Source organism: Canis lupus, chromosome 2 (assembly GCF_011100685.1).
Source record: "Canis lupus familiaris isolate Mischka breed German Shepherd chromosome 2, alternate assembly UU_Cfam_GSD_1.0, whole genome shotgun sequence".
NCBI classification, from domain to species: domain Eukaryota; kingdom Metazoa; phylum Chordata; class Mammalia; order Carnivora; family Canidae; genus Canis; species Canis lupus.
The window spans coordinates 74,583,414-74,610,034 of NC_049223.1; the positions used below are offsets into that span (position 1 = coordinate 74,583,414).

General features: G+C 46.8%; 1 protein-coding gene across 1 annotated transcript in view; it reads right to left on the reverse strand.

Annotated features, from left to right (window-relative positions):
* The window catches only part of NIPAL3 (NIPA like domain containing 3), a 53,655-nt gene that overhangs the window by 4,827 nt on the left and 22,207 nt on the right, over window positions 1–26,621 (reverse strand). Inside the window, 10 exon segments of the mRNA XM_038531588.1 lie at window positions 3,868–3,962; window positions 5,896–5,959; window positions 8,061–8,149; window positions 10,011–10,146; window positions 12,578–12,674; window positions 16,306–16,451; window positions 18,752–18,811; window positions 21,713–21,809; window positions 21,811–21,885; window positions 23,558–23,626. Of these exon segments, the coding sequence (XP_038387516.1) occupies window positions 3,868–3,962; window positions 5,896–5,959; window positions 8,061–8,149; window positions 10,011–10,146; window positions 12,578–12,674; window positions 16,306–16,451; window positions 18,752–18,811; window positions 21,713–21,809; window positions 21,811–21,885; window positions 23,558–23,626 (928 nt within the window).

Below are 26,621 nucleotides of genomic sequence, written 5' to 3' on the forward strand. Positions count from 1 at the left end.
GGAAGGAAGACTTCAAATTCTCTTACCCCCAGGCTGCCCTAAGAGACTGAATGCAAAGCGTCCTCTCTTAGACTATGAAGATAACAGCAGGTGCCGGACTACTTACTACGCCCAGGCCCTGGGCTGAGGGCTTTAGATCTCGACAGTAACAACAGAAAGCATGAGAATAGCTAACAGGTACCTGAGTGTTGAGCTGATGGCAGACCCCTGTTCTAAACAGTTGAGAAGTTTTATCTCATCTGATCCTCACAAGTAACTGATAAGAAAAATGAGGCAGTTAGAGGTTAGGTAACTTGCTTGAGGTCACAAAGCCAGCAATCTGGCAGTGCTGGGATTTAAGCTCCGGGGGTTTGAATGCGGAGGCCCACACTCTTAACTGGAATGCTATAGGGCCTCCCTGTGTACTTCGCTGAACCTCCACCTTCCCCACAAATCCTATCCTCAGCATCTGGATAAGAACACAGATTTTAAAAGATAAAATTACTTGCTCAAAGTCACACAGCTGGGCCCTGACACCAAAGCCCATCCCCTTGTCCACTATGTGAATGGCCTGCGAAGACTGAGTTTTCATGTAGGTAGCACAAGCCTTAGCTGATGGTCATTTGAAGGGTACAGTTTAAGGATGTGCGGTTTGGATTTTGGAGTGGGGGGGGTGGGGAGGAGGCTTGGGGGAAGTTAAGGGGATGCCCGTTCCTTAGGAAAAAGGGTTGGCTTGCCAGGCATGATTTAGCTTTTGGATTTTTTCATTGTTTCTCAGCCAAACAGTGGCAGGACTACGCCTATAGCCTAACAGATGTGGGTTTATTGATGCACTGCAATGAGGGAGATGTCCACCCCAAGGGACTGTGGGATGTCTCAGTAACAGGGTGTGAGAAGAGACAGGATTTGGATTTGTAGACAATTTTGGGGACAGTTTAAGGAAGCAGGGCTTTGCTTTGGATTAGATGCTGTTGGGAAGTGGGGCTAATTTTGTAATTGGGGAAGGCTGTGTTGAGGCTAAAGCTGTAACTGGTAAAAAGGCTGTGGTCACTCATGTTGGGGGGATGGTCAGTCCTCCGTGGTTCAGTCAAAGTTGTTTTTTTTTAAATTTTATTTATTTATTCATGAGAGACATACAGAGAGAGGCAGAGACATAGGCAGAGGGAGAAGCGGGCTCCCCACAGGGAGCCCGATGTGGAACTCAATCCCAGGACCCTAGGATCACGACCTGAGCCAAAGGCAGATGCTCAACCACTGAGCCACCCAAGTGCCCAATGGTCAAGTTTTGCCCGTGTTCCTGTGTGACAATGGAGTGATCCTATTTGTGTCTTGATCTGTCATGGTTGGGGTGGCCCTGCCTGAGGCTGATGTGCTGTAAAATTGTTTATTTTCAGTTAGGGAACACCAAGGTCCAGCTGTGAGTGTCAGGCCAGCTCCAGCTATCAGGACTGCTTTTTCTTTTTTCATTTCATTTCCATTTTTTCTTCTCTCATTCATTTTTTTTCACTTTTTTTTCAGGTGCTAGAATTATTTAAACCCTCTCTAAATTGTGACATGTAGTATATGTTTTTGGAAATAGAATGCCTCTTGAACTGTAGCTACTGGTCTGTTGTGCAGATACCAATCTAGATAGACCAAAAGCAAGGTCTGACTTTGGGAAACCAAGTAGCTAAGAAAGACACTCTGCTTAAGCAGTTTTATTTTTTTAATTTTAATTAATTTATTTCTAACGTTTAAAAAAAATTATGTAAGTAATCTCTATACCTAATGTGGGGCTCGAACTCATGACCCTGATATCGAGTCACGTGCTCTTCCAACTGAGCTAGTCAGGCGCACCCTTCATTTTTATTTTTTTTAAATATTTTATTTATTTATTCATGAGAGACAAGAGAGGGAGAAAGAGAAAGAGGCAGAGACCCAGGCAGAGAGAGGGAGAAGCAGGCTCCATGCAGGGAGCCTGATGTGGAACTCGATCTCGGAACTCCAGGATCACACCCTGGGTGTGATGGTGCTAAACCGCTGAGCCACCCCGGCTGCCCTTTCTTTTTTTTTTTTAACTTTTTTTTTTTTTTTTAAAGCAGTTTCATTTTTCATGTTCTACCTGCCATCAGATCAAACAAGTGTTTGGAATTTCTGAAGTTTTTTTTTAAAGCAAAAGGGACGTGAACCCAAATTTAACCAGGCATCTACCAAGTCCCAAACACTGTGCAAGGGGCCTTTAACATATTATCCCACTTCCCTTAAAGAAGGAATCCCAATTTACAAGTGAAGGTCAGAGGCCTTGGGAGGTCCAAGGGCATGCCCAAGGTCACACAGTGGGTGGGTAATAGAGCTGGGATTTGAATCCAGGCCACCTAAACTTCAAGCCCATGCTTTGCATTGTACAGAACACGTCTACTTGGAAGTGTCCTGACATGCCACAGCAATGGGTCAGGGTCTCCTTTTGTGAAGATCTGACTTCTACCGGTCGCGAGGTACAAAGAGGAAGCCGGGAGCCACATCCACAAACAGACCACGGAATATTGATATGTAAGGTTACCTTAGGTTACCTTCTATTTTCCACTAGCAGATCTGTATATATGCATATACAAATACTTATAGAGATATATACACATACAGTTTGTAAACATACAAACACACATATACATACACATACTTGCACACACACAGAGTTGACACCTCACCTATCTGGAATTCAGCTATCCAGCGCCCTCATCTATCCGGGACACAGCCGAGAAACAAGGAAGTAAGCAAAAAAGGCATCTGAGCAGCCAGATTAGAGGTTTTAAAAGTCCATGCACTAAAGCTCATGCATTTAACTACTAGGAGAAAGCTTAAGGCCCCAACTCAGAGCTTGTTTATTCTAATTTTATACACAATTCCAACAAGTGGGGTCAAAGTGAGAGGTTTGACCTGGAACTGCTATACACAGGTGAGCTAGTAATAGCATGAATGACAGACCACAGTTTGATAGCAAGGGATGAGGAAATAATATAGAAGTAGGCACATAAACCTTGGGGCCATTTAGAGGAGGGGCACCTCAGTTGGCCCTGAGAACACACCTGTATCCAAGAGTACTTTGTTAAGCAGTACCGTATGCCAGCAGTGGGGTTATAGTTTGCCCATTAGGGTGTCTTAATGAAAGGTGGGCGTTATTTTCTAGAGAGTTCCATCTTTGTATCTAAAATAAAAATCAATTTTGACTTAAAGAGCGAAAGCCAGTGGTCACTGCTAACCTACAGAATTTAGGTCAGCAAACCTGGGTTAACTTTCCTAATCTGGGTCCCTTTGGGCTGGGGGCGGGCACCCTCTAGTTCTCCATAGACTCAGCCACTCCCTTCTGCACAATACTCTGCAGATTCACACCTCTGTTACTGTCACGGACTACAGGCATTTGAGCTTGTGCTTCTCCGTGTGAGCTCCCAGCAACTTGGGAAATTAAGCTTTCCAGAACAATCCACTCTCTTGTGGCATCTAAGAAGTGAGGTGATAGTATCTGAATGTTACTCATCCAATCTTCTTTCCTATCTCTGGCCATTCCTTTCCAACTAGGTGAATGGATTCTTTTCCTTTCACAGACATGAAGCCTGATATACAGGTCATAATTATATCCAGTGTGAATCAGGACTGTCTTTAAGAGAGCCCAAAATAGACGTGGGAACTGGCAAGATGGGCTCAAAACCAACTGAGGTGCCTCAACCATTGCCTCCTATTTGGCACAGCGAGATTTAAGAAAAAGAGAGGGAGAGAGAGACAGTCACACCATGACAGCACAGCACACCTGCCCTGTACCAAACCCAGCAGCTAGTTGTCTCTTTTTAAATAGGAGGTAGCAGTCATTCTATATGGATGGGCTGGCTAGCTGGGCACATAGGATTTTAACGTTACCTGGCATGGCATCCATGGAAATATAGGGCTCAAATGGAATGGCCTTCTTCCTGTTACGTGTGATTAAGAAGACGCCCAAGAAGGCAATGAGGCACCTGAGGAACAGAGAGGAGGGAGAGAGAGAAGAAAGGCCAGAGTGAGGGTGAGAGGGCTCACTTTACAACCCAGGTAACAGGCAACAGGGGAAAAAAGGGCTGCAGGCTGCAGGCTGCAGAGAGGGGCTTGCTGCTGAGCAGACTGGGGAGGCTGCCTGCCTGAGATGGGCAGGGAGCAGATGCAAGATAAATAACAGCTTCATACGCCTTTCATGCTGCACTGCATTGATCAGGATGAATTAGACTCTCCCAGGCAAAACTCCCATGGCTCTTCACTTCCATTTAGCCTGTATCTTAGAACCTTGCCTTAAAAAAAACATTTTTTTTAAAAATAAAAAAAGTTCTTTATGCAATCAATACAGGAGGAGAGTAAGAAAAAGTTAGAAAGTCCCTGAACTCCCCCTGGTCCCACTCCCCCAGGTAGGTGTATATTTCTCTAGAGTCATTTCCCCCCCTTTCTCCTAGAACTTAAATAGGAACACTTTCTAAAAACTGAGGTGTTGTTTACATGCATAAACCCTAAATGTAGTGCTTGATTAATCGTACCTGTGTGTATACTTTTGTGATTACCACCTAGGTCAACAGAGAAGACATTTCCATCCCCTCCACCCCAGAGGGGTGCCCTTCCTAATCCATGCTAACCCAGAGGAAGCCACTATTCTGACCTCTATCACCCAATACTTGATTTGCCTATTCTTGAACTTCTTTATTTTATATTTTAAAAGATCTATCTATTTATTTGGGAGAGAGAGAGAGAGAGAGAGAGAGAGAGAGAGAGAGATGGGTGGGGCAGAGGGAGAGGGAGAAAATCTCAAGCAGATTGCCCAGTGAGTGCAAAGCCTGACCCAGGGCTCAATCTCATGACCTGAGCTGAAACCAATAGTTGAGCACTTAACTGCGCTACCCAGGTACCCCATCCTGTTCTTGAACTTCTTGTAAGTTAAATCATACAGTGTGTACCCTGGTTTCTTTCACTTGTAAATGTTTTTAAGGTTCATTCACTTTATTGTATGTATTAGTAGTTCATTATTTTTAATTGTTATATTGAATCCATTGTCTGAATAGGCTATATCATCTCTCCTGTTGATAGACATCTGGGTTGTAACCAATTTGAGTATATGATGAATAAAGCTGTTATAAATATTCAGGTAGAAGTCATTTTGTCAATATATGTATGTATACATTTCTTTTGGATATATATCTAGATGCATTACTTCTAGATCATAGGGTAGACTATACATTTAAAAAAATCTAATTTTTTCCATTTAATGTATCCTAGACATGGTTTGATGTCAGTATCTATAGACTGGCCTCGATTTTTCAAAATGACAGCATGGGACTTTATTATATGAACATCCATAATTTATTTAACTGTATCCTACTGCTGGGCATTTAGGCTACTTCTAATTATTTATTTACACAATTAATTTTTAAATTAATAAACAGCTTCATCCATGTGTCTTTGTGTCCCATTTGGAAGGTTGCATCAAACATTGCTCATTTACAATTTTTATTGACATTGTCAAATTGTCCTCTGGTATTAAAGATCTGCTCAGTGTGGCAGTGAGCTGGTCTCCTTGTCTTCTTGCCAACACAGATATTATCAATCTTGTTAGTTTTTGCAAAATGATGGCATCTCATGTGGCTTCAAAATGTATTTCTGTGATCTGGGGTGAGGCTGAGAGTCTTTTCATGTGTCAAAATGGGATATTTTAGAAATGACAAAGAGATTAAAGCCCAAAGAAAAGAATGGGGAAGGAGATAAAGCCCTTTGGGGAGTAAAATGCTCATTTATCTCTGGGGGACAAAGCTCTGAGTCCTGGCTGCTCCCCTGGCTCTAGAGGGTCGCCTGAGAGGCGGAAGCAGTAGTGAGGACAGAGAGGCAACCACCACAGTGCAAACCACCTCATGTGGCCAGAGAACAGGAACTCACCCCAGTGCAAACATGCAGATGTGCAGTGCATCCTCCCCAATGAAGTCCAGGTAAAATACTGCACCTGGAGCAGCAGATAATAGAAAATACAGGTGAGCTATTTTCAAATCACCTCCTTGCGAGTCTGTCTAGGATTCGGTAAGCTCTCTTCCCTGCAGGAAACCAAAGTGCTCAGAAACATGGTGACCAGCAGGGTCCACATTAGAAGAATGGAATAAAAGCCATTTAGGGGGACATATTATCTTCTCTTTTTCCTTCTATACCCTTCTTACCTTCATCTTTTTTTTCTTAACTTTTTATTTTGAGATAATATTAGACTCACAAAAATAGGGAGTTTGCATGGACCGTGCACCCAGCCTCCCCTAATGAAACATTGTAGGAATTAAACTGCAGACCTTATTTACCAGGTTTTACACACACCTTCGCCCATGGTTTTTGTTTTTATTTTTAGATTTATTTATGTATTTGAGAGAGGGAAAGAGAGAGAGAGAGAGAGGGTGCACGTGTGTGCGTGAGTGAATGGGGTAGGGAAGGGCAAGCAGAAGAGAGAGAGAACCTGTTAAGAAGACTGGGTGCTGAGCAGGAAGCCCGATGAGGGGGCTCAATCCCAGGACCCTGAGAGTAGGATCTGAGCCAAAATCAAGAGTCTGATGCTCAACCAACTGAGTGACCCAGACCCCACTCTCTAGTCTTTCTTTTTTTTTTTTTTTTTAAGATTTTATTTATTTATTCATGAGAGAGAGAGAGAGAGGCAGAGACATTGGCAGAGGCAGAAGCAGGCTCCAAGCAGGGAGCCTGATGTGGGACTCGATCCTGGAACTCCAGGATCACGCCCTGTGCCAAAGGCAGATGCTCAACCCTAGAGCCACCCAGGCATCCCTCTCCCATTTTTCTTAAGATGGAAAAGCAAGGCTTCGTGTTAAGCTATCAGAGCCTTCTAACCTTGCATGGTCAGCAGATGGCAGGCCTGCAGGCCCACTCCTATGACGTTAGAGTGACAAGCGCTTGCGACCCTCAAGTGCCCTGTAGCCAGTGTCTATCTGGACTCATTTCACCTCTAGGGGCTTCGTGCTGTATCCTCAGCTCCTGATTCCCACCCAGCTTCTGCCTCCATTGTGCTATTGGCTATTCCTTTCAACCTTGACTGGACTCAGGGTCTTGACCATGACCTAAATCTTCACATTGGGTCCACTTTCTGGCTGCTCTGGGTCAATGCCCCACTGGATCCACAGTACTGCTCACAGCACAGGCCCTGGAAGGCCATGTGCCTGCCTATCTTGTTCTTGCCTCTGTGAGCAGGATTTGGGCACGATTGTCTAAAGCATAGTGCAAAACATATGGCTTTAGGGCCAGGCTTTCCTCAAAGGGAGGCACACTGGCTCTTACTGGTCTTTTCACTTTAAAGATTTTAGTCTTCATTACCTTTAAAAACCAATACATTCTGATAGGCTTGCAGCCTCTGAAGCTACTCTACCCATCTAAAAAGTAGTGGTGGAGTAGAAGAAAGGGGGAATATAAAAATGATGACAGGTTACCCAGCACCTATTACACTGCAGATGCTTCATATGTCATGACCTCTAGAAATTGTAGAGAAGAAATCTGTGGTCGCTTAGACAGTGGAGCTAGTAGACGGTGGCAAAAAAATCGTTAAAGAAACCCTGTACAGGGATGCCTGGATGGCTCAGCGGTTGAGCGTCTGCCTTTGGCTTGGGTCCTGATCCTGGGATCCAGGATCGAGTCCTGCATTGGGCTCCTTGCAGGAAGCCTGCTTCTCCCTCTGCCTATGTCCCTGTCTCTCATGAATAAATAAATGAAATCTTAAAAAAAAAAAAAAAGAAATCTTGTACAAGCTGTACTAGGTACATATTGCACATATTTCAATTCTGGGAGGTGAGTTTTATTACTCCTATTTCGTGAACATGGAACCAAGGCTCAAGGAGGTTAAGTGATTTTCCTAGAGCCACACAGCTGTATGTCTGTGCTGGGGTGCAAACCCAGGTCTCTCTGGGTCAAAATTCTGTACTTTCTTCTGAAGACACATACAACTCTGACAGGTAAAACATGTCAGCAGAACTGGCCTTTTGACAGGGCCTCATCCCTCCACATTGGGGTAACGTCCCTGCTGCTAGGGTAGGAGATGGAAATCTAGTAGTCACCACCCTTACCTGCTGTGATGGCAATGGTAGTGGACAGAATGTAGCCCACGCTGGCAATCAAAGAGGAGTCGTACATCTGTGAGGCTTGACTTAAAAACCTTCAATACAAGAACACTCTGGTCAGTGGGCATGTCAGAAAGGCTGAAGTGAGAGCTGGTGACAGTAGGCTTAGCTTGAAATATGAAGACAGCACATGAAAGAAGGATGCCACCCCACTGCATCTCTGGGTCCTGGGTCCACACTTCACTCCCATTTTCCCCTGGACACACAGCCTGTTCCCCACACAGCGGCCATGTCCTGCCGGCCTCACACCTCTGACCACGTGGTTCTTGTCACCTGAAATGCCTTTGTCCTCACATCAGTGTCCCCTGTGTCCCCAACCCCCTACGAAGGGCCATCCTGTTCTCACAAACAGTCCAAAAAACTCATACAGCACTTATCACATTTTGCCTGTCACTGTCATTATTTTTTTTTGTTATTATTTTTTTTTAAAACAAATACTCTTCTTCCTGAAAGAATCATGTGCTCACTACAATAAATGCAGGAAAAAGGGAGAAAGAAAATTAGAATCATTCCCACTCTCTCCATCTAGGATACACAATCCCTCATTTCAGAATACATTCTTTGTTCATCCTCTGTGTAGCATTTTAGGTATTACTACTAGTTGCCTTACAGTGACATATTTCCCACTCCATTGTACTTGTCTGTTTACAGGACTAGGAGAGCCCCAAGGATGGTGACTATTGGTCCTGCCTCTGTGTGCGGGAAGCCCATGGGCCTGGCAACAGGAGGCCCTCGGTGGATGTGTGGATGTGTGCTGACAGGGTGAGTGAGATGCTCCCCAGGAGGCAGGCGAGACGTTGGATTCACCTCTGTAACCCTGGAGTGCTCAGCACAGAGCCCGGTGCTGGGTGGGCTCAGGAGTGATGACCAGAATCTCTGTATAGGACTCAGGACAGTAATAATCAATATAATAATAGTTATATAATCATAAAAGAGGCTGGGATTTTTGGGAGGTTATCCTGGGAACAGCTCTGAGAGCTTCATGCTTCTTTTAGGAAGGGGCTGTTGTTATTCTCACTTGTGGACAAGGAATCTGATCCTAGAGAAGCTGAGGCAGAGGCCTGGAGTGGAGGGGTGTAGGGCGTGGGTTGGGGAGCCTGATGCCTGGGTTCACACCTCTGCCCTGCCCCTTTGGTTTCTCAAACGCAAAATGAGGATGGTATCATCTGCTTCAAAGGGGTTTTGTGGGAGTCAAATGAATTTAAGTTCATGTGAAAGTGGGGTGTGTGAGCAGCTTCCACTGGTACCCCCACAGCAGCGGTCACTCCAACAACTGCTCGAGGCCACTGCTGGAGGACGGTGAGCCCAGGCCACCAGAGCCTGGGGCCTGCCCTGCCCAGGATCAATCAGCCTCGTGTGCCACACTGAGCCCTGTGCAGCAGGGCCATCCAGGCCCTCTCAGACACTCTGTTGGGCACTGGGTCTCAGATGGGGACAAGGCCCAGGTCTACCCTCAGGACTACCAGTTCTGAGACAGAAATGATCATCTCACTCTTGGGGAAGACTTCTTGAGGATAAGAAATGACAACTTGCTGTTTCCCACCTAGCAGACAAATAGGTGCCTCATGGGGACTGCACAGCTTCTTCTAGAGTCCCTGAAACAGATGCCTGCCTTGGAGAAGAGGGGAAGTGAGGCCACCTCTGATCTCGCACTTCTCACAGTTTGAGGCAGAGAGAAAAACACATCCACTCCAGGCTTTGTCTTTCAAGCTGCACAGAGTCCCTCCATGTGACAACTCAGCGGCCCCTCTCTCTACAGTAGACGCTGAACTTTGGTGTCAGGCTGTGTCTATATGTTTTGCTTTCCCTACAGCTTCAAAAACACATGAAATCAGGCCCAAGAAAGGGCAGAGACCCATGAGGAGAGGCCCAGCAGGAAAAGAACTTGCCACTCACGCAGCCTGATAGACAGCAGTGGCCACCATGCACACGAACATCACGTAGAAGATGGGGTAATCGAGCTGCAGGTTCCCCTGTATGGACAGGACGAGCATCCCAGCCACGGCCTTCACTGTCACCACCGTCATTGAGCCTGCAGAAGGTGAACGAGGACGAAGGGAGGGAGTTACACCCTGGAAGTCAGTTTATGACTCCTAAGGACTTGGTGAAAAAAATGGAGGGGGCCACCCTGGTGATGACAAAGATGCCATCTGCATCAGATCTCATGCTCCTTCCATGAGTTGCCTGCTCTGTGCTACATCTAAGAAGAGAGGCAAGCAAAATACCAACAGATGCTTCCAAATGTCACCTCTGAACTCCAGCAAGAAAAGGCATTGAGTCTAAGTTTCTGAATAGCAGAGGGATGGCGCTTTGCCTGGAATGTCAAAAGAATCATTAAATGGATAAATGAACTTCCTTTGAGTATCATTCTCCTGGCAATCACAGGGAAAAAAACATGTGGTGTGTAAAGAGCGCTCTCTCTCTCTCTCTCTATTTAAAAAAAAATTGGGGGGCACCTAGGTATCTCAGTGGTTGAGCATCTGTCTTTGGCTCAGGGCATGATTGAGGTCCTGGGATTGAGTCCCGCATCGGGCTCCCCATAGGGAACCTGCTTCTCCCTCTGCCCAGGTCTCTGGCTCTTTCTGTGTCTCTCATGAATAAATGAAATCTTAAAAAAAATGTTTTTAATGCTCACTCACTTGTATTTTTAAAAATATTTCATGAGACAGAGGTCTCTGAATGTTTTTGAATCCTACCCCTATGCACATGCATGCACATACTTTTCAAAATATTCGTGTCTGTGCATCTTAAAGGGCTACTCATATAATACTGTGCTTGTATGATTTGCACATTATAAAAATATGCAGGAAATATCACTGCTCACCTCACTGTGGGGGCCACTGCTTTACTCAGTGGTGCAGAAATGATTAACTAAATCGTCAGAACCCCCTGCCAAAGCAGGAGTTAAGAGAAACCACCCCCAAGTACAGGTACAAACGAAGCCCCTCATTCTGGCTGAAATGTTGTGCTTTCCTATTTTTCTCGGTTTCTATTGGTTTTCCCTCTTGCCAACAGCCCACCACACACAGTGGCTTCTGGACCGCCCAGGGACATAGATGACAGCTTCCAAACATCAGTAGTTACAACAGACACTTTCATGAGGGTGTCTCTGTTAGTGAGAAGGGGACAGAAGGAGGGTGCCCTTAGAGCCTTCTGGCCTTCCTACTCACCAGGGAGGACATTTGGGGACCGTGACCTTCCAATCTTCTTGAAAAATCACCAAGGAATGGACCCCCGATATAAGCTACTCAAGGGACAAACCACTAAAGCATTATGCTCGGTGAAAGATGCCAGTCACAAAAAAGCCACGTATTATAGGGTTCTGTTTATACTGTATACTTTAAAGAGGTAAATTTTATGGTATGTAAATTATATCTCAATAGAGCAGTTTAAAAAAAAAATCTGGGAGTTGGGTGGCTCAGTGGTTGAGCATCTATCTGTCTTCAGCTCAGGTTGTGATCCCAGGGTCCTGGGATCGAGTTCCACATCAGGCTCCTTGCAGGGAACCTGCTTCTCCCTCTGCCTCCATCTCTGTGTCTCTCATGAATAAATAAATAAATAAAATATCTTAAAAAATAAATCTAAATAATGGAATCTTGTCCTACAATGGCCCCTGTCTGTCACTGGAGTGGCTGAGGGCCTGTCACTGGAGTGGGGGCTCGGTATAGGAAGGACAGAAGACCCGCCACATGTCTCGGGCACTCGTGCCCCTCTCACTAAAGCCTGCTCTCCCCCCTGAGATTTGGGTGTTCTCCTGTGCCTATTTTTAGAGGATAGTGCGGCTTACACGGGAAGGAGTCACCAGCCTGAGGCCACAGAGTCCCCAGGAGGCAGCAGTGGGGTTCCCCCCACCTCTTCGCTGGGAGGCACGAGCACCTCTCATAGCTCTAGTTAGCGTATCAAACCCCATGGGGGGCCAGGCCTCGCCTCAGTCTGATGGAGGAGCCATCTGCCACACTGAACTCATCCTTCTGGAAGGAGAGGCAAAAAAGTGAGGGAGCACAAGCAGTTCCTGCTTTTGACTCCAGAACTCGTTCCCAGCCTAACAGGTTCACTGGAGCCCCAAAGGCTGGGTTGCTGGGGCCTGCCCTGCCTCTGTCTTCTCTGGAAGGACTCCTGCCCCACCCCACCCTTACTCTGCTTCCCTCCTCTTCACCGGCATCCTCACTGCCCCGACTCACCTAGCACCTCTGCATCTGTCTACTTGCCTGCCGGCCAATCCTCCCTTCAGACCGGAGCCCCCATCCCCAAGGCCGGGGGGCCTTCTGGCTCGTTCAACGCCGTGCCCAGTTTCCAGCACCGTCCCTGGCACTTAGGGGCCTCTCGGGATTTGAGCAAAAGACACTGAACGCAGTCAGCGGCCTTACAGAACTGATGGAACTGATGGAAGGCCCTCCGGTCAGCGGGGACCTCGTGGCGCCCCCTGATGGTGGCAAACCTGGATCCCTCAGACCCCCACTTACCGAGTAAGGCCACCAGGAGAAGAATCACGATGATGTTGTTGGCGTTCTTCTCCTTGTAGAAGTACAGCAGCAGGCAGAACAGGACGATCTCCACGAGCTGTGGACGAAAGCAGCAAGAGGGGTGGTCAGCGGGGAGGGGACCGAGGACCTGGGCAAGACCGGGAGATGCTGGTGGGCTGTGCGGGAGTTTATGCTGAGAGTCAGGCTTGAAAGGCTGCTGATACATCCAGCATTTCCCAAACTACTGATCGACACCCGAGGGGAAAAGGAGGGAACTCTGAATGCACTCAGAGGGAAACTCTACCCCTTCCCTGGGTAACACCAACAAGGAGTTCACCTTGGAGCTTTGGGGGTGATATGCTGGCCTCACACGCACCCCCTCCATCTCATCTTAGATGGCCAGGATCCATTGGGCTGAGAAGGTTTCTTCCTGCTTTTGCTGCTCTGTGGTAACCCCATTAAAACTGAAGGTCAAAGAGGGAGACACTTGTTCACTGAGCAGAGGAGCTCCCTGGTCTAAGTGGACAGGTATACACGCCCTCATCCCCTAACCAAGCCTCCAACATGTGTGGCTCGGTAGGGTAGAAAGACAAGGGCATTTGGAGTCAGGGAGGCCCAAGTTGGATACTGGATCTGCTTCTAAAATGGTTGTGCGACCTTGGGTAAGTCGCTTAACTGCTCAAACCTCAGTTACCTCCTCCGTGAAAGACAGATAAGGATTCTTACTTTTCAGGGCCATGATCCCAGCTAATACTTTTAAATACAGAGCCCTCCGTACTAGGGCTCATTCAATCAGCAGAACAATTCTACGAAGCAGGCACTATCACAATTCTTAGCCAATAAAAGGGCAGAGCTGGATCTGAACCTGGATGGTGTGGCTCCTGGGCCTGTACGCTTTCCCACCAGGCGACAAAGCCTAAAGGCAGGAGGCATAGGAAACGGGGATTAGAAGGGGCTCAGTCAGTAGAATCACTGCAACTGTGAAGAGAGTGTTTCCTCCTTGCCTTAAAGACCCTCCTCGCTACCCCTTAAGGGCTCGAAGTCAGGCCAGCGCCAGCACCCAGCAGGAGACAGCAGGAAACCTTGATGGGGCTCAGCTCCAAGTGCCTACCCCAACCTCCCACCGGAGTTTCTTTATCATGAAAACCAATGCAGAAACATCAATGGGCATTCTAAAAAGTTTTTAAATTCCTCATAATTAGATACCATTAAAGACACCAGCTGTTTTCATTTTCCTGTTCCTTCCCATCTTTGTTGCAGTGAACGTGTTTTATCTATTCATCATCATAGTCGATGCACAGTTTTGTACTGGGCTGTTTTAAGTCACCAAAAACAATTCTCGTATTTTATGACGGTGTCATAATTATCTTTAATTGCTGCAGAACACACGATGGAGTAGATGAGTTGCTCATCAACATTCTTAACCATCGAGCGTGCGCTAAGGAGGCCTGGTTTTCCAACCATTCCTCATGATGCTTAAATGTGGTGCTGGAATAGCGCCGGGCCTTCTACTGCAGGATGGCTGTGTATGCATCCTCGAGTTCTGGGAGCGTGTCTCCTCCCTCCCTCCCTCCCTCCCTCCCTCCCTCCCTCCCTTCCTCTCTTTCTCTCCTCCCTCCTTCCCTCTGTCTTTCCTTTCCTCCTCTCTCCCTCCTACTCTCCTTCCTCCCCTTCCCTCCTTCCATCCCTCCCTCCTTCCTTCCTGTCTTTCTTTCTTGAAGTATAGCTGACATGCAATGTCACATTAGTTTCAGGTGTACAACCCCGTGACTGGACAACTCTCCCCACTCTCTGTGATGCTATGCTCACAAGCGTACCTACCGTCCGTCTGATATACGCAGTATTTGGCACCTAGCAGATAGTAAATATTTACTGAATTTGATTTGGCCAAATCTCTCCAGCTGGCAGCATTGGGGTACAACAGAAGTTGCTCAATCAGAGGGCTGAGAGCCATCAGGGGGAGGGAGCAGGGGAAGGGACAGAGGCAGGGAAACAATGTGAACAAACAGCTCCCCCCAGGGAGAGGTTTGGCCAGGGCTTCCACTGGATACCCCTTTGCGGGAGCCACACTGGAAATCAGTGCCTGCACAGCAGCCTCCTGAGTTGCCCTCAAGTTACCTTTAGCCTATGGGAGGGGTTTTCTGCCATTTTTTGAACATGCGGTGATGTATGCACCAGCTAAGCATGCGCAGTTGAACCAAAGCGCCTAAGTAACAGAAAATGTCTAAGTTCCTTAGTGTATCAAGCTGCTGCTGCTGCCCCCAGGACATTGCATAAAAGCTTCCTGCCCTAACCCCAAGAGGTGCTGACAGTGCTCTGACAGCTATCTGCCTGTCTCCTTACTGGTGACAAGTAATAAAAGGACTTTGAATTCGACACTGCCTCAGGTTGTATTCAATTTAACAGTGATCCCCGGCCTACCCGCCCCCCTCCTCCCACCCCGCCAAGTCCAGGTACAGCCAGACACGAGGAAGGAAGACAAATTGAGTTGGTCACTGGGCATCTGCCAAGTGCTGGCTGATTTCTACATAGCCTCGCATCTACCAGGTGCCAGTCCTGGTCCAGTGACTCGCACCAGCTCATCAAGAAGGAGGCAGAGCTTCCAACTAGGTGACGTGGCCAAGGCCACACAGCACACAACAGACTGTAGCCCAGGCCTACCTGAGAGGAAAGTCTGTTTTCTGGGATTAAGCTTTTTCCAAAGAAGGAGGCTCTCTGGTTCTGTCCTATAGCCATGTCTCCATGCCCACCAGGGGCTCGCGGGGGCTGTCAAGGGGTCAGGAGATGATGCAGTTTCAATCCTGGGGAAATCTATCTCCTGCCTTGTGAGCCAACTAAGAAAACAGGACCTTCTCAGTCTTTAGAGTGGTGCCAGACTGCTTAAGTCAGAGCAACAAGAGTGATCACCTTCATCACCAGACCATGGTGAAGGATGGTGGGCCCTGAAGCCAGCTTTGAATCCAGCTCTGCTCTCCTGGGGACTCTGGGCAGTCAGCCAACCTCTGTGAGCTTCAGTTGCCTCATCCATAAAACAGGGAGAAAAACATTTACCTTATAGAGTGGTTGGGAGAATCTGGGACGATATGTAAGAAAGTGTCTTGCACAGTGCCTGGCACGGAACAAGAATATATAGCAGTAGCTGGATCAAATACTTTACGTGCTTCCTCAACCAGTTTATCTGTAGACCTAACATGGAACAGAACTGGGGCTGAAAGTCTAGGAGACTGTTTCCAGTGTCTCCTGTGTTTCTATCAGCTTCTATCAGCTGTGTGATACCCGGAAAAAATAAATAACACATCTACGACTTTTTAAAATTTTAACTGTTTTTCTTACCATAGAAGTCTTACATGCTCACTGTAGAAATTTCAGATGATGCATAAAGACAAAGGTGGAATGAAAACTCAATCATAATTCCAGCTCCCAGAGACAACTATGGATGGGATTTCTATGTTTTCATCCAGTCCTTCAGTGTTACATCATATCTACATACCTGCAGTATCTCTAAAAACTATAATTATATTATTTATGCAGATTTAGACATTACTCAGAACATAAGTGAAAAAAAGCACTTCCCCATGAACGAATACTTCCCACAAAGCACGGTCTTTAGTGCTGTGAAATATGCCCCAATTCTCTCAAATTCCCTACTGCTGGACACTCAGGTTCCCCAAGCCTACGACTTGATACTCCTTCCTGCTATCTCGGGCAGGACCAGTGGCTTCTCTTACCATGTACAAGAGAAAAGGCCAGCTCACGAGGTGCTTGGTGATGTTCTCGCCCGTCATCTTCTCGTGACTGTTAGGTGCGAATGTCACCAGCAAGTAGGTGCCCACAATGGCCAAACCGCAGCCAACGAAGGACAAGACGTAGCGCCCTGTGGGGAAGGAGGGAGGCTATCACAGGCTCACTGCAGAAGTAGGCTTCAGGCCCGTATGTGTTTCTTTTTTCTTTCTTTTTTTTTAAAGACTTTATTTATATAGTTGACAGAGAGAAAGAGAGCACAAGCAGGGGGAGTAGCAGAAGGAGAGGGAGAAGCAGGCTCCCCACTGAGCAGGGAGCCCAATGCAGGGCTCCATCCCTGAGATCATGACCTGAGCCAAAGGCAGATGCCCAACCAACTGAGCCACTCAGGAGGCACCCCCTGATCCCCTGGATGTGTTTTTAGGGCAACACATGATAATCTAATTTTTAAAGTGAAGAAACACCCCAAATAGCAGGTCACCTCACTTATTGTTATTTAAAAAAATAACATTTAATATTAAAAAATTTTAGTGAGATGTGGCATGTATACTAAAAAGTGCTCAATGAATTCTCACAAAGTGAACATATCCATGTAACCAGCACCCAGATCAAGAAAGGGAACGTTAGCAGGATCCCAACATCCTCACTTGTGCCCCCTTCCAGTCACTAGGCCGCAGCACCGGGGTATGACCCTGACTTCTACCAGCCCTGACAGTTTGCCTGGTTTTGTACTTTCTCTAAGTGGACTCGTACTGTATGGTTTCTTGCGTCTGTGTTCACCTATGTTTGTGAGTTTGTGAGATTCATCTGAATCCTGGCGTGGAGGGTAGGTGTCTCATGCCTGTATGGTGTGTGACACAATTTATCCATTCTGATGCTGATGGGTGTTTAAATACTCCCGGGATTATATCAAGTAACGTTGCTATGAGCATCCTTGTGCATGTCATTTGGAAAACATACTGTTTGAATTTCTGTTGGGTATAAAACTTGGAGCAGGAATTCCTGGGTCAGGGGATACATGGACGTTCAGCTTAGTAGTTACTATCAAATGGTTTTACAAAGCTGGTTGCACCAATTTCCACTCCCACTGGGAGCGTATCAGAGTTAAGACTGCCTTTTTCTTCTCCTTCATGGTAGCCATTCTGCTACTGCACTGTGGTTTGAGTACATTTTATGGGGAAGGTTTGAAAGTCAGAATCACTTTATGGGCGGGGCACCTGGGTGGCTCAGTCAGTTAAGTATCTGCCTTAGGCTCAGGTTATGATCTCAGGGTCCTGGGATCAAGCCCTGCAACGGGCTCCCTGCTCAGTGGGGAGCCTGCTTCTCCCTTTCCTGTCCACTTGTGCTCTCTCTTGCTATCTCTTTCTGTCTTTCAAATAAATAAACAAAATCATAAAAAAAAAAAAAGAGTTACTGTCTGGGCAATATAAAAAAAACAAATATAATGAAACCTCACAAGTAAACCTTCAGAGCCTACCATGTACCTTATAAAAATGACCTTATCATTTCCCATCTGCTAGTTAACCTAGCCCCAAGGGACCAGTCCAAATACTATTAATATTGTATTCCATAGACCTGTCAGAGACTATTTGTGGGGCCGAAGCCCCAAGCCTAGCTACCCCTGTACTCCACCCTCTGCCATCAGGACTACTGCAAATCACTCTGAGTCTTTTGGTCTTGGCATCATATATTTGCTGAGCAGTAGGTCTGCTTTTTTCAGTGTAAGATTCTTTTCTCTTTTAGCCTCCTGGCCCCGTCTTGCTCTTATCCTATACCAATGATCAGAACAGTGGTTCCCAAACCTGACTGTGTGAGCCAGTTCATCTGGCTGCATGCCTAAGTTGCATGTTCTAATCTAGGTTGTATAAGTAATAATGATAACTTCTGACCTCCATGTTTTTGTTTCCCATTTGCTTTAGAACTCATTTTAGGTAAAGAAAGTGCCTTTTATCAGGTCTCCTAAAATCCCAACAATAGATGCATAATAAATATTGATGGAATGGAATGAAATAACTTCCCTTTTTCAGAAGTCTCACAGATGATTCTATTGTGTAACCAGGTTTGGGAAATACTGATTTAAAAACCCAGCTCTCAGAAGCCTGATGAGGGTGGAATATAGAACACAGAGGGGAGCAGGAGACAGAGGATCTCTATATCGGGGTGAGCTGGGTTTTTTTTTTTAAGATTTTATTTATTTATTCTTGAGAGACATACAGAGAGAAGCAGAGACATAGGCAGAGGGAGAAGTAGGCTCCCTGTGGGGAGCCCAATGTGGGACTCGATCCCAGGACCCTGGGAACACAACCTGAGCTGAAGGCAGACACTCAAGCACTGAGCCACCCAGGCACCCCTAAATTGGGGTAAGCTCGTTTTGTAATGAACGAACAGCACAAGCACAGAATTAAGAACAGGGGCTAAAATTGGTGAACTTACTCAGAAAGTCTTTAGGTTTCCATTTTTCTTTGATGAATATGATTCCTATGATGGCGCTAGCTATAAAAAGAAAAAAAAAAAAAGAAAAGAAAAAGCACAAGGAAAAGAAAAGTGAGGCTGTTACCAGTTCAATGGAGTCCCTTTACTCAGGCCCGAGGGCTAACTCATTTGCTTTATACCTAAGTACTTCCTAACCTCTCCCTCCTACTCCCCAAAACTCAGTTCTAGGTTCCTCTCTGAGCCTTCCCGAGGATTTCTGACAAGTCCAGGAGCACTGGTGTCAAGTGCTTGCAGTGTGACAGCTATTTCTGGCACATCTACCCATTTAGGTGGATGCCGTTATTATTCCCATTTGAAAAACGGGACACTGGGGCTAGGAGAGGTGAAGGATCTGCTTGGGACCATGCAGCTGGTAAGGACTGCCAGAGGCCAGGGCTCTAGCTTCTTCCACTGCCATGACTATCTGACACTTTGCCCTGGCTCTTCTGTCTCCCTCTCAAACTTCCTGGTCACTGCCCTGGATGGGGCTGGCAGTCACTGTGGACCGACCTGGAGGCCTATTTCAGCTCTGCCTCTTCCGGCTGTTTGTCCTCGGGTGTCACTACATGTGAGTCTCAGTCTGGATCCAGCTCAGGCCTGCTTGCTGCTAGTTAAATAGTCAGGAAACCGCTGTGGCATGAGTGGCCACAGTGGCAGTCTTTATGGTCTTTACGCCATATAAATCAGAAACACTACAAATGAGGTCTTCCTTTTATCCTTTCCTACTTTTCTGCCCCTTTCTTCTTTTCCCGCTCCCTCCCTTCTCCCGCCACCTCATCCTCTTCTTTTTCTTCTCCCATTTTTCTCCCGCTCTCTGAATGTTGATTCATCAGCACACCACTGAAAACACCTCCTTCTCTGGGTTATAAGGGCAATTAAATGAGATAATGCACGTCAATCATGTGTCACACAGTAACTGCTCCATAACTGAGCCATTATTATCATGAAAGTACCTGGAATAGTGACTGATAAGTAATAGGTACCTAACAAATGGTGGTTATTACTTGAATAATTATTTATTTTTAATATTCTTTTTTTCCTGGGTGACTGAAAAAGCTCTGAGGGCCCCTTAATTTCTAGTGGCTGATACCTGAGAACCCATCATTCAACTCCAGTCTCTTATTTTTAAGAATTTGATTATTTGAATTACTAAATTATTACAATTCAGAGGCAAATATTTAAAGCACTTAGTCCCTCGGTCACCTATTTATCATTGTAAGGGGAGATTCTGGTGACTTTTCCAAGGTCAGTGAACCTTGATCCTTTCTCACTAATACACTAATACAACAATAAAGCAGGCCAGAGAGGACAGCAAGTCAGCAAGTGAAGGCCGGGACTGGGGATGGCTACCTGCCTCAACTAAAGGCATTCAGATTATGTTGTATTTCTTTCTTTCTTTCTTTCTTTCTTTCTATCTATCTATCTATCTATCTATCTATCTATCTATCTATTTTTTAAAGATTTTATTTATTTATTCATGAGACACACACACACACACACACACAGAGAGAGAGAGAGAGAGAGAGAGAGAGGCAGAGACACAGGCAGAGGGAGAAGCAGGCTCCATGCAGGGAGCCTGATGAGGGACTCGATCCTGGGTCTCCAGGATCACACCCTGGGCTGAAGGCAGCGCTAAACACTGAGCCACCCGGGCTGCCCTTTTTTTAATTTTTAAAAAAATTCTTCATTTAAATTCATTTAGCTAATACATACTGTGTTGTTAGTTTCAGAGGCAGAATTTAGTGACTCATCAGTTGCATATAACACCCAGTGTTCATCCCGTCACGTGCCCTCCTTCATGCCTGTCACCCAGTTACCTCTTTCCCCTGGACCCTCATCTCTCTGATCAGATCAGCTTTTAAAACAACACCATGTGGAAAACAACACGGTGTGTCTGAGGACCTCACTCATCTTTGTGGGCTGCCAGGGTACAAACCCTGGTCAAGAAAAAGACGGACTCTTTATGGGATTGGAAAAAGCAAATAGGTTTCCGGTTCTTTGCCAAGTCCTAGTAAGTGGTGAGACTGCTTGAATCTCTGAGAATTCTCACTCAGGGACACTCTGTTTGATGATGTCTTCCATGGGCCCTGGAAGGGGCGTGTGGTTGCTGTACACATCCGTGCCATAGAAGAGGTTCTCTGAACTCCAAGAGAAAAAAAAACTACTCAAAATACCACTTTCCCCTTTAAAAGCAGGGAAGAGTTCAAGAGAGTGTGGGGCCTGCCAGCAAATGGAAGGAAACATTTCAACTCAAGTTCACTGTCCCCGCTCCTATGTTCACTAATCTACTAACATTTTTTATTTAAGAATAGAAGAATTTTTTTTCCCCTAATTCTACTTGATATGTGGAACACGGACATCAAAGCTCCTTTGACTTTTCATTGGTTCAAAAGTTCTAAGACTCTGGTTCTGGGATTGCAGAAATCACTGAGAAATGGCAGGTGAGAATGTGAACAATACTTTGGAGATGGAATCAGGTGATGTAAAAAGATCAGAGAATTAGCTGAATGGGTATCTGTTAGAGCTATGAGATGTCTGAACCCTGTGAAACTTGGGTTATCTTGACATTGTTCAGATGAAAGGTGCAAGTTTATTATCTTCCTTCCTCAGGAGAAATAGAAAGCAATTCTGATAGACTCTCTGAATCTTAAACAGATTAGGGAGCCAGACCATCCTGTGCCTCAGCCCTGCCCCGCTGTGCCCCTGTTTCCTCATCTGTAAAATGGGGATAATGATAGTATCACCCTCAAAAATGAGGATGAGAAGAATTAATATCTGCAAAGTGTTGAGCAGAGGGACCGTGTATATGGACCCTTTGGAGGTATTAATGACATTACTAAGCAAAAGCTGCTTTGTCGAACTAGTATGGGGCTGGCAAGGCAGGAGGGTCCCAAGGAGTGATGGCAGGGCGCCCGGTCTTACCTATCACGGAGACGGCGCTGAGGGGCACAATCAGCGACAGCGGGGCGAAGGCATAGGAGGCAAACACACCCAGCTCCCCCAGCAGCATCAGGAACAAGGCCCAGCCACCATGTTTTGGTCTTGAAATAGGCCCGGGGATCCTTGGAGCCTGCCAGGCGAATGTGGCAGTACTTCTAGAAATCCGAGAAAGAAAGCAATTTGACCAGATATTTGGGTAAAAGATGCTATGACGTATGCATCCTAAATCTACGCCCTCCCCCTCCCCCCACATACACTTCTATTTGGGAAGACTTGTCAGGTTTTCTTCTGGGGTCCTGGTTCAGAGGAGAGGCAAGCAGTTGCCATCTCAATACTGGGTTGTCACTCTAAGGACAGCAGTTCTCAAACTGGCGCTGGAAAGCCTCAGAAACTCCCCAGGAAGCTGTGAAAAAAATACACATCTCCACTTCAGGGGAGGTGTGGGAGAGGCCTGGAGATATGCATTTCTAGTGCAAAGCACAGCAGCGTGCAGTCTGGAGTGGGAGCCAGGGTCTAGGATGCCCATGTTCACCAGCTTCAGGTTAAATGTCTCTCTCTAACTGCAATGCCCCCGAGACCCCATGTTGGGGGAGATGGGAGCTCTGCTGGGCTGCCCAGGGTATTAGTGGACCCTGTCCTCCCTCAGGTGATACTCGGCCCAAGTATGGCCAATAGATTTTGTTCTGGAAATGTGCCCTTGGGACACAAAAAATGGGGTGGTGACCAAGGAGAGCAAGGCAGTCACGTTGGCTTAGAGAACCATAGCTGCCATTTGGGAGGGAACATGATGAAGGATGCAGGGAAGCAGAAACAGAAGCAGAGACACCAGTCGTAGAAAGAAGAGCATGAACCAGACAAGTGGCCAAGAGACCACGTGGCCTCAGAAACACACAGGACCACTCTGGCACATGTGCGTGCGAGGGAGCCGAGATGTACCAGGTACCCATGTATGTTCACGTCTCTGATCCAGGGAGGGAGAGCACTTCACCACAACTAGAAACGGAATAGTGCCAGTAGAGAGGAGGTGGCCAGGGTGCTGGAGGACTTATCCTGTCTGCAGGTGTCAAGTCTCTGTTTGGGTGTCCCAGAGTGGTCCCTGAGACAGGACTTGGGAGGAGGCAGTTGATTTGGGAGGTGATTCCAGGAGGCACAGTAAGGGGGTGGGAAAGTGAGCCAGAAAAGGGAGGGTGCACTAGTCAGGGAGTCAGTGCCCTGGGCAATGGGGCTCATCCCACTGGGGACCCTCTGGGAAACCCCTGAACTCATCTCAGAACCAAGTTACCAGAGGCTGGAAGCCTAGGGAATTTATCCATTGGCTCCCCTCCTCCTCTGACTGAAAGCTGCCCCAGGGGCTTTAATCACGAGGGCTGCCACCCAATTCACACCCAGAGCTTCCAGTTACACCTGTATACCAGGTGAGGCAGTTCCCGGGGTGCCCCGAGGAGCTCCTCAGTCTATCAGCTTGCTCCAAACCACAGCTGCTTGCCAGCTCAGACAAGCCAGTGGGCTCAGCTGCTCCAGGGCACCCCAGGGACTTCTAAGAGACGGAGAGTGCTGTCATCGGACTTGACAGGTGATGGGGGGATGACGTGGGGGTAAAGAATCAAGAAAGATTCTCGAACATCTCACAAGGTACTGTCCTAGGGCGCAGCCCAGGAGTGGAGGAAGCAACATCCCACAGAAAGGGACAGCTGGGGCCTGCACCAGACTCCCAGCCGATTGGCTGCGTCTCTGCTCCCAGACGGACAGCACTGGCCACCGTGCCCGCAGGTGGACGGCGCTGGCCACCAAGCCCCCAGATGGACAGTGCTAGCAACTAAGACTTACCTGCAGGTTAAGTGCAATGCTGACCACAAGGTGCCCGAAAATTGCCAAAAGGGCGCCGATCAAGTTTTCCTGTAAAGAAAGTTCAGAGGAGCAGATGTGAGCTGAGTCTAAGCTAAAGGGCCCTGGAGGCACAGATGAAGCCCCACAGTTCATTGTCCCAAAACAAAACTAGAGAAACATCCACCACAAAGCACACCCCAGACCTCCTCTTGGAGTTTTACTACCCAAGGTCAATGCTAGTTTACAAAACACTGCCCTGAGCTGGACACTTCCAGAAGGCACTGTCCTTTGTCCACTAGTCACATGATGAGGCCCAAACCTGCCCTGCTCTACCTTACTGCACAGACTCACTGCAGCCCTGTACAGTCAAGCAACATGCAGAAATCAGAATTTACAAAAGAAAACGCAGGTGGGGATACTATTGGCTATTTTAATCAATGGAGTCTTCATGTTCCTATGAAGGGAAGGGGTCTCAATGAGACTCTTTAAACTGGCTAATTTGCTTAGGCTATTTTTAATTATTTCACTTAATAAACATTTAATTTCCATCACCTTAAAGATAAGATTCAGATTCTTTAGCATGGCATCTTCTTTTTTTTTTTAATTTTTATTTATTTATGATAGTCACACACAGAGAGAGAGAGAGAGAAAGAGAAAGAGGCAGAGACACAGGCAGAGGGAGAAGCAGGCTCCATGCACTGGGAGCCCGACGTGGGATTCGATCCCGGGTCTCCAGGATCGCGCCCTGGGCCAAAGGCAGGCGCCAAACCGCTGCGCCACCCAGGGATCCCATTCTTTTAACTTTAAAAGACAATTCTCAAACATATATTCATTGTACAATAATTAGGAAATATAAAGAAATGACAGAAAGGATAACAGGCACCACAAGATAGAAAAGCCACCTGTAATTCTAAAACTCAGAGCTAGCTACTACAAACATTTTGGTCCTATAAATTTTTCTCTTGTTCTTGCAAAACAAATTTCTGTCCATAAATTCAGATATGAATGACAATGTGTTTATTTTATAAAAGAGAGATTATAATCTGTTTTATAATCTGTTCTTTTACTTAAGAAACTATAAACACATTCCCCCATCAGGCATATTTAATTCATTTTTTAAAAAGATTTTATTTGAGAGAGAGCGAGAGCAAGAAAGCATGAGTTGCAGGGGATGGGAGCAGGGAGCTTAACTGGAGACTTGATCCCAGGACCCTGAGATCAGGACCTGAGTTGAAGTCAGACCCTTAACTGGCTGAGCCACCCAGCGCCCCAATCCATCATTTTTAATAAATACCAAATAACTCCTCATTTGGATGTGCCATATTTTATATCATTGCTTCTCCATTATTGGATAATCAGGCTGTTTCTTTTTTATTAAACACCGTTGTGATCGAATATTCAAGTACATGCATTTTTGTGCATTTATGAGGATTATTCCCTTGGGATAAATTCTTAGAAGGAGGACTTCTGGGTCAAAGAGCACTTGCCTCAGCATTTAAACCACATTATACTATGTCCCCCCCCCCCCAACACACACACACCCTCCAGCGTTACTTCACCGTGAAACACCAAAGAATGTTCTATCTTAGCCAAATATGAATCTTCCCTGCCCAGGATGGGCCTTTTACAACTCCTGCTTTATTCAATGGGCAGCCCCGGTGGCTTAGCGGTTTAGCCGCCTTCAGCCCAGGGCATGATCCTAGAGACCCGGGATCGAGTCCTGTATGGGGCTCCCCAAGTGGAGCCTGCTTCTCCCTCTGCCTGTGTCTCTGCCTCTCTCTCTGTGTCACTCATGAATAAATAAAATCTTAAAAAAAAAAAAAAGGGATCTCTGGGTGGCGCAGCGGTTTAGCGCCTGCCTTTGGCCCAGGGCGCGATCCTAGAGACCCGGGATCGAATCCCACATCAGGCTCTGGGTGCATGGAGCCTGCTTCTCCCTCTGCCTGTGTCTCTGCCTCTCTCTCTCTCTCTCTGTGACTATCATAAAAAAAAAAGAGCTTCCTCCCACCCAGCCACCCTCTCTGTGAAAGCTGTCAGTTCTTCAAGGCCTGGGCTGGGTGCTAGATCAAGAGTGAACAAGACAAACATGGTCTTGCAGTCCACCCAGAAGACAGGTCATTAGCACACAGTAAGGCAGGAAGCCAACCCTCTGTCCCCTCTTCCCTCTCCCCTGGAATGTTGAGGGCCTAGACAGCTAAGAAGGTAGTGGGCTGTGTGGGTGAGGGTAGGAGGAGGGAGGGGGTGGGTGTCTGCTGATGGAAACCACCATGGCTGTCCTTGACTTTGCCCCAGCAAGGTGCAGTGTTGCAGAATAAAGGAAGGACGTTGAGCCGGGTTCTAATTCCAGCTCTGCTGCTTCGTCACTGCATGACCCCAAGGTCATGAGTTTCTTCCCCTCATCAGGCGTGTGTGTCCTTGTCTGGAAAATGTAAATGCTGGCCCACGTTACCTCCAAGGGACCCGCCAGCCCCCACTGAAGCCCCTGGTTAGAGCCAGACTGCCAATAGAAGCCAACTAAAGGACCAGGCCAGACAGGAAACTGACTTTTGTTCATTTCACTATATAAAAACAATTCAACACTGGGGGCATCCGAGGGACCCAAGGAAACTGGCTTCTACTTCTTCCCAAGATGGCTCTCATAGCCTGAGCTGCACTTCCTTGGTCCTTCTCCATCTCTTTATGTGTTTTTGTTGTGTCTCTTCTCAGACTGAATTAAGCAGAAACCATGTCCTTCCCGTAGGCTCACAGGATCTCAGAGCTGAAAGGGTAGTTAAATAAGTTTGGGAAACACTGGATCCTCAGTCCACTGCTTGGAGGCCCATAATGCACTGACAAGTTAGGGGCTTTCACAGGCTGGTCCCTCTTGGCCACCCCAGGTGTCCCAAACCTACGTGGCTCTAGAACTCTTAGTCTGCAGGCATCTGTGATGCTCACCCCATCATGTTCCTTTTCTTCTGGTAAAAGCATCCTGATTTTGCTGTGGAGCACGCCTCCTTGCCCCTAATTCCCCCTTGTACAGTCTTGTTGGGACTGTTTTTCTGAGTGTTCCATCCTCTCCTGGACC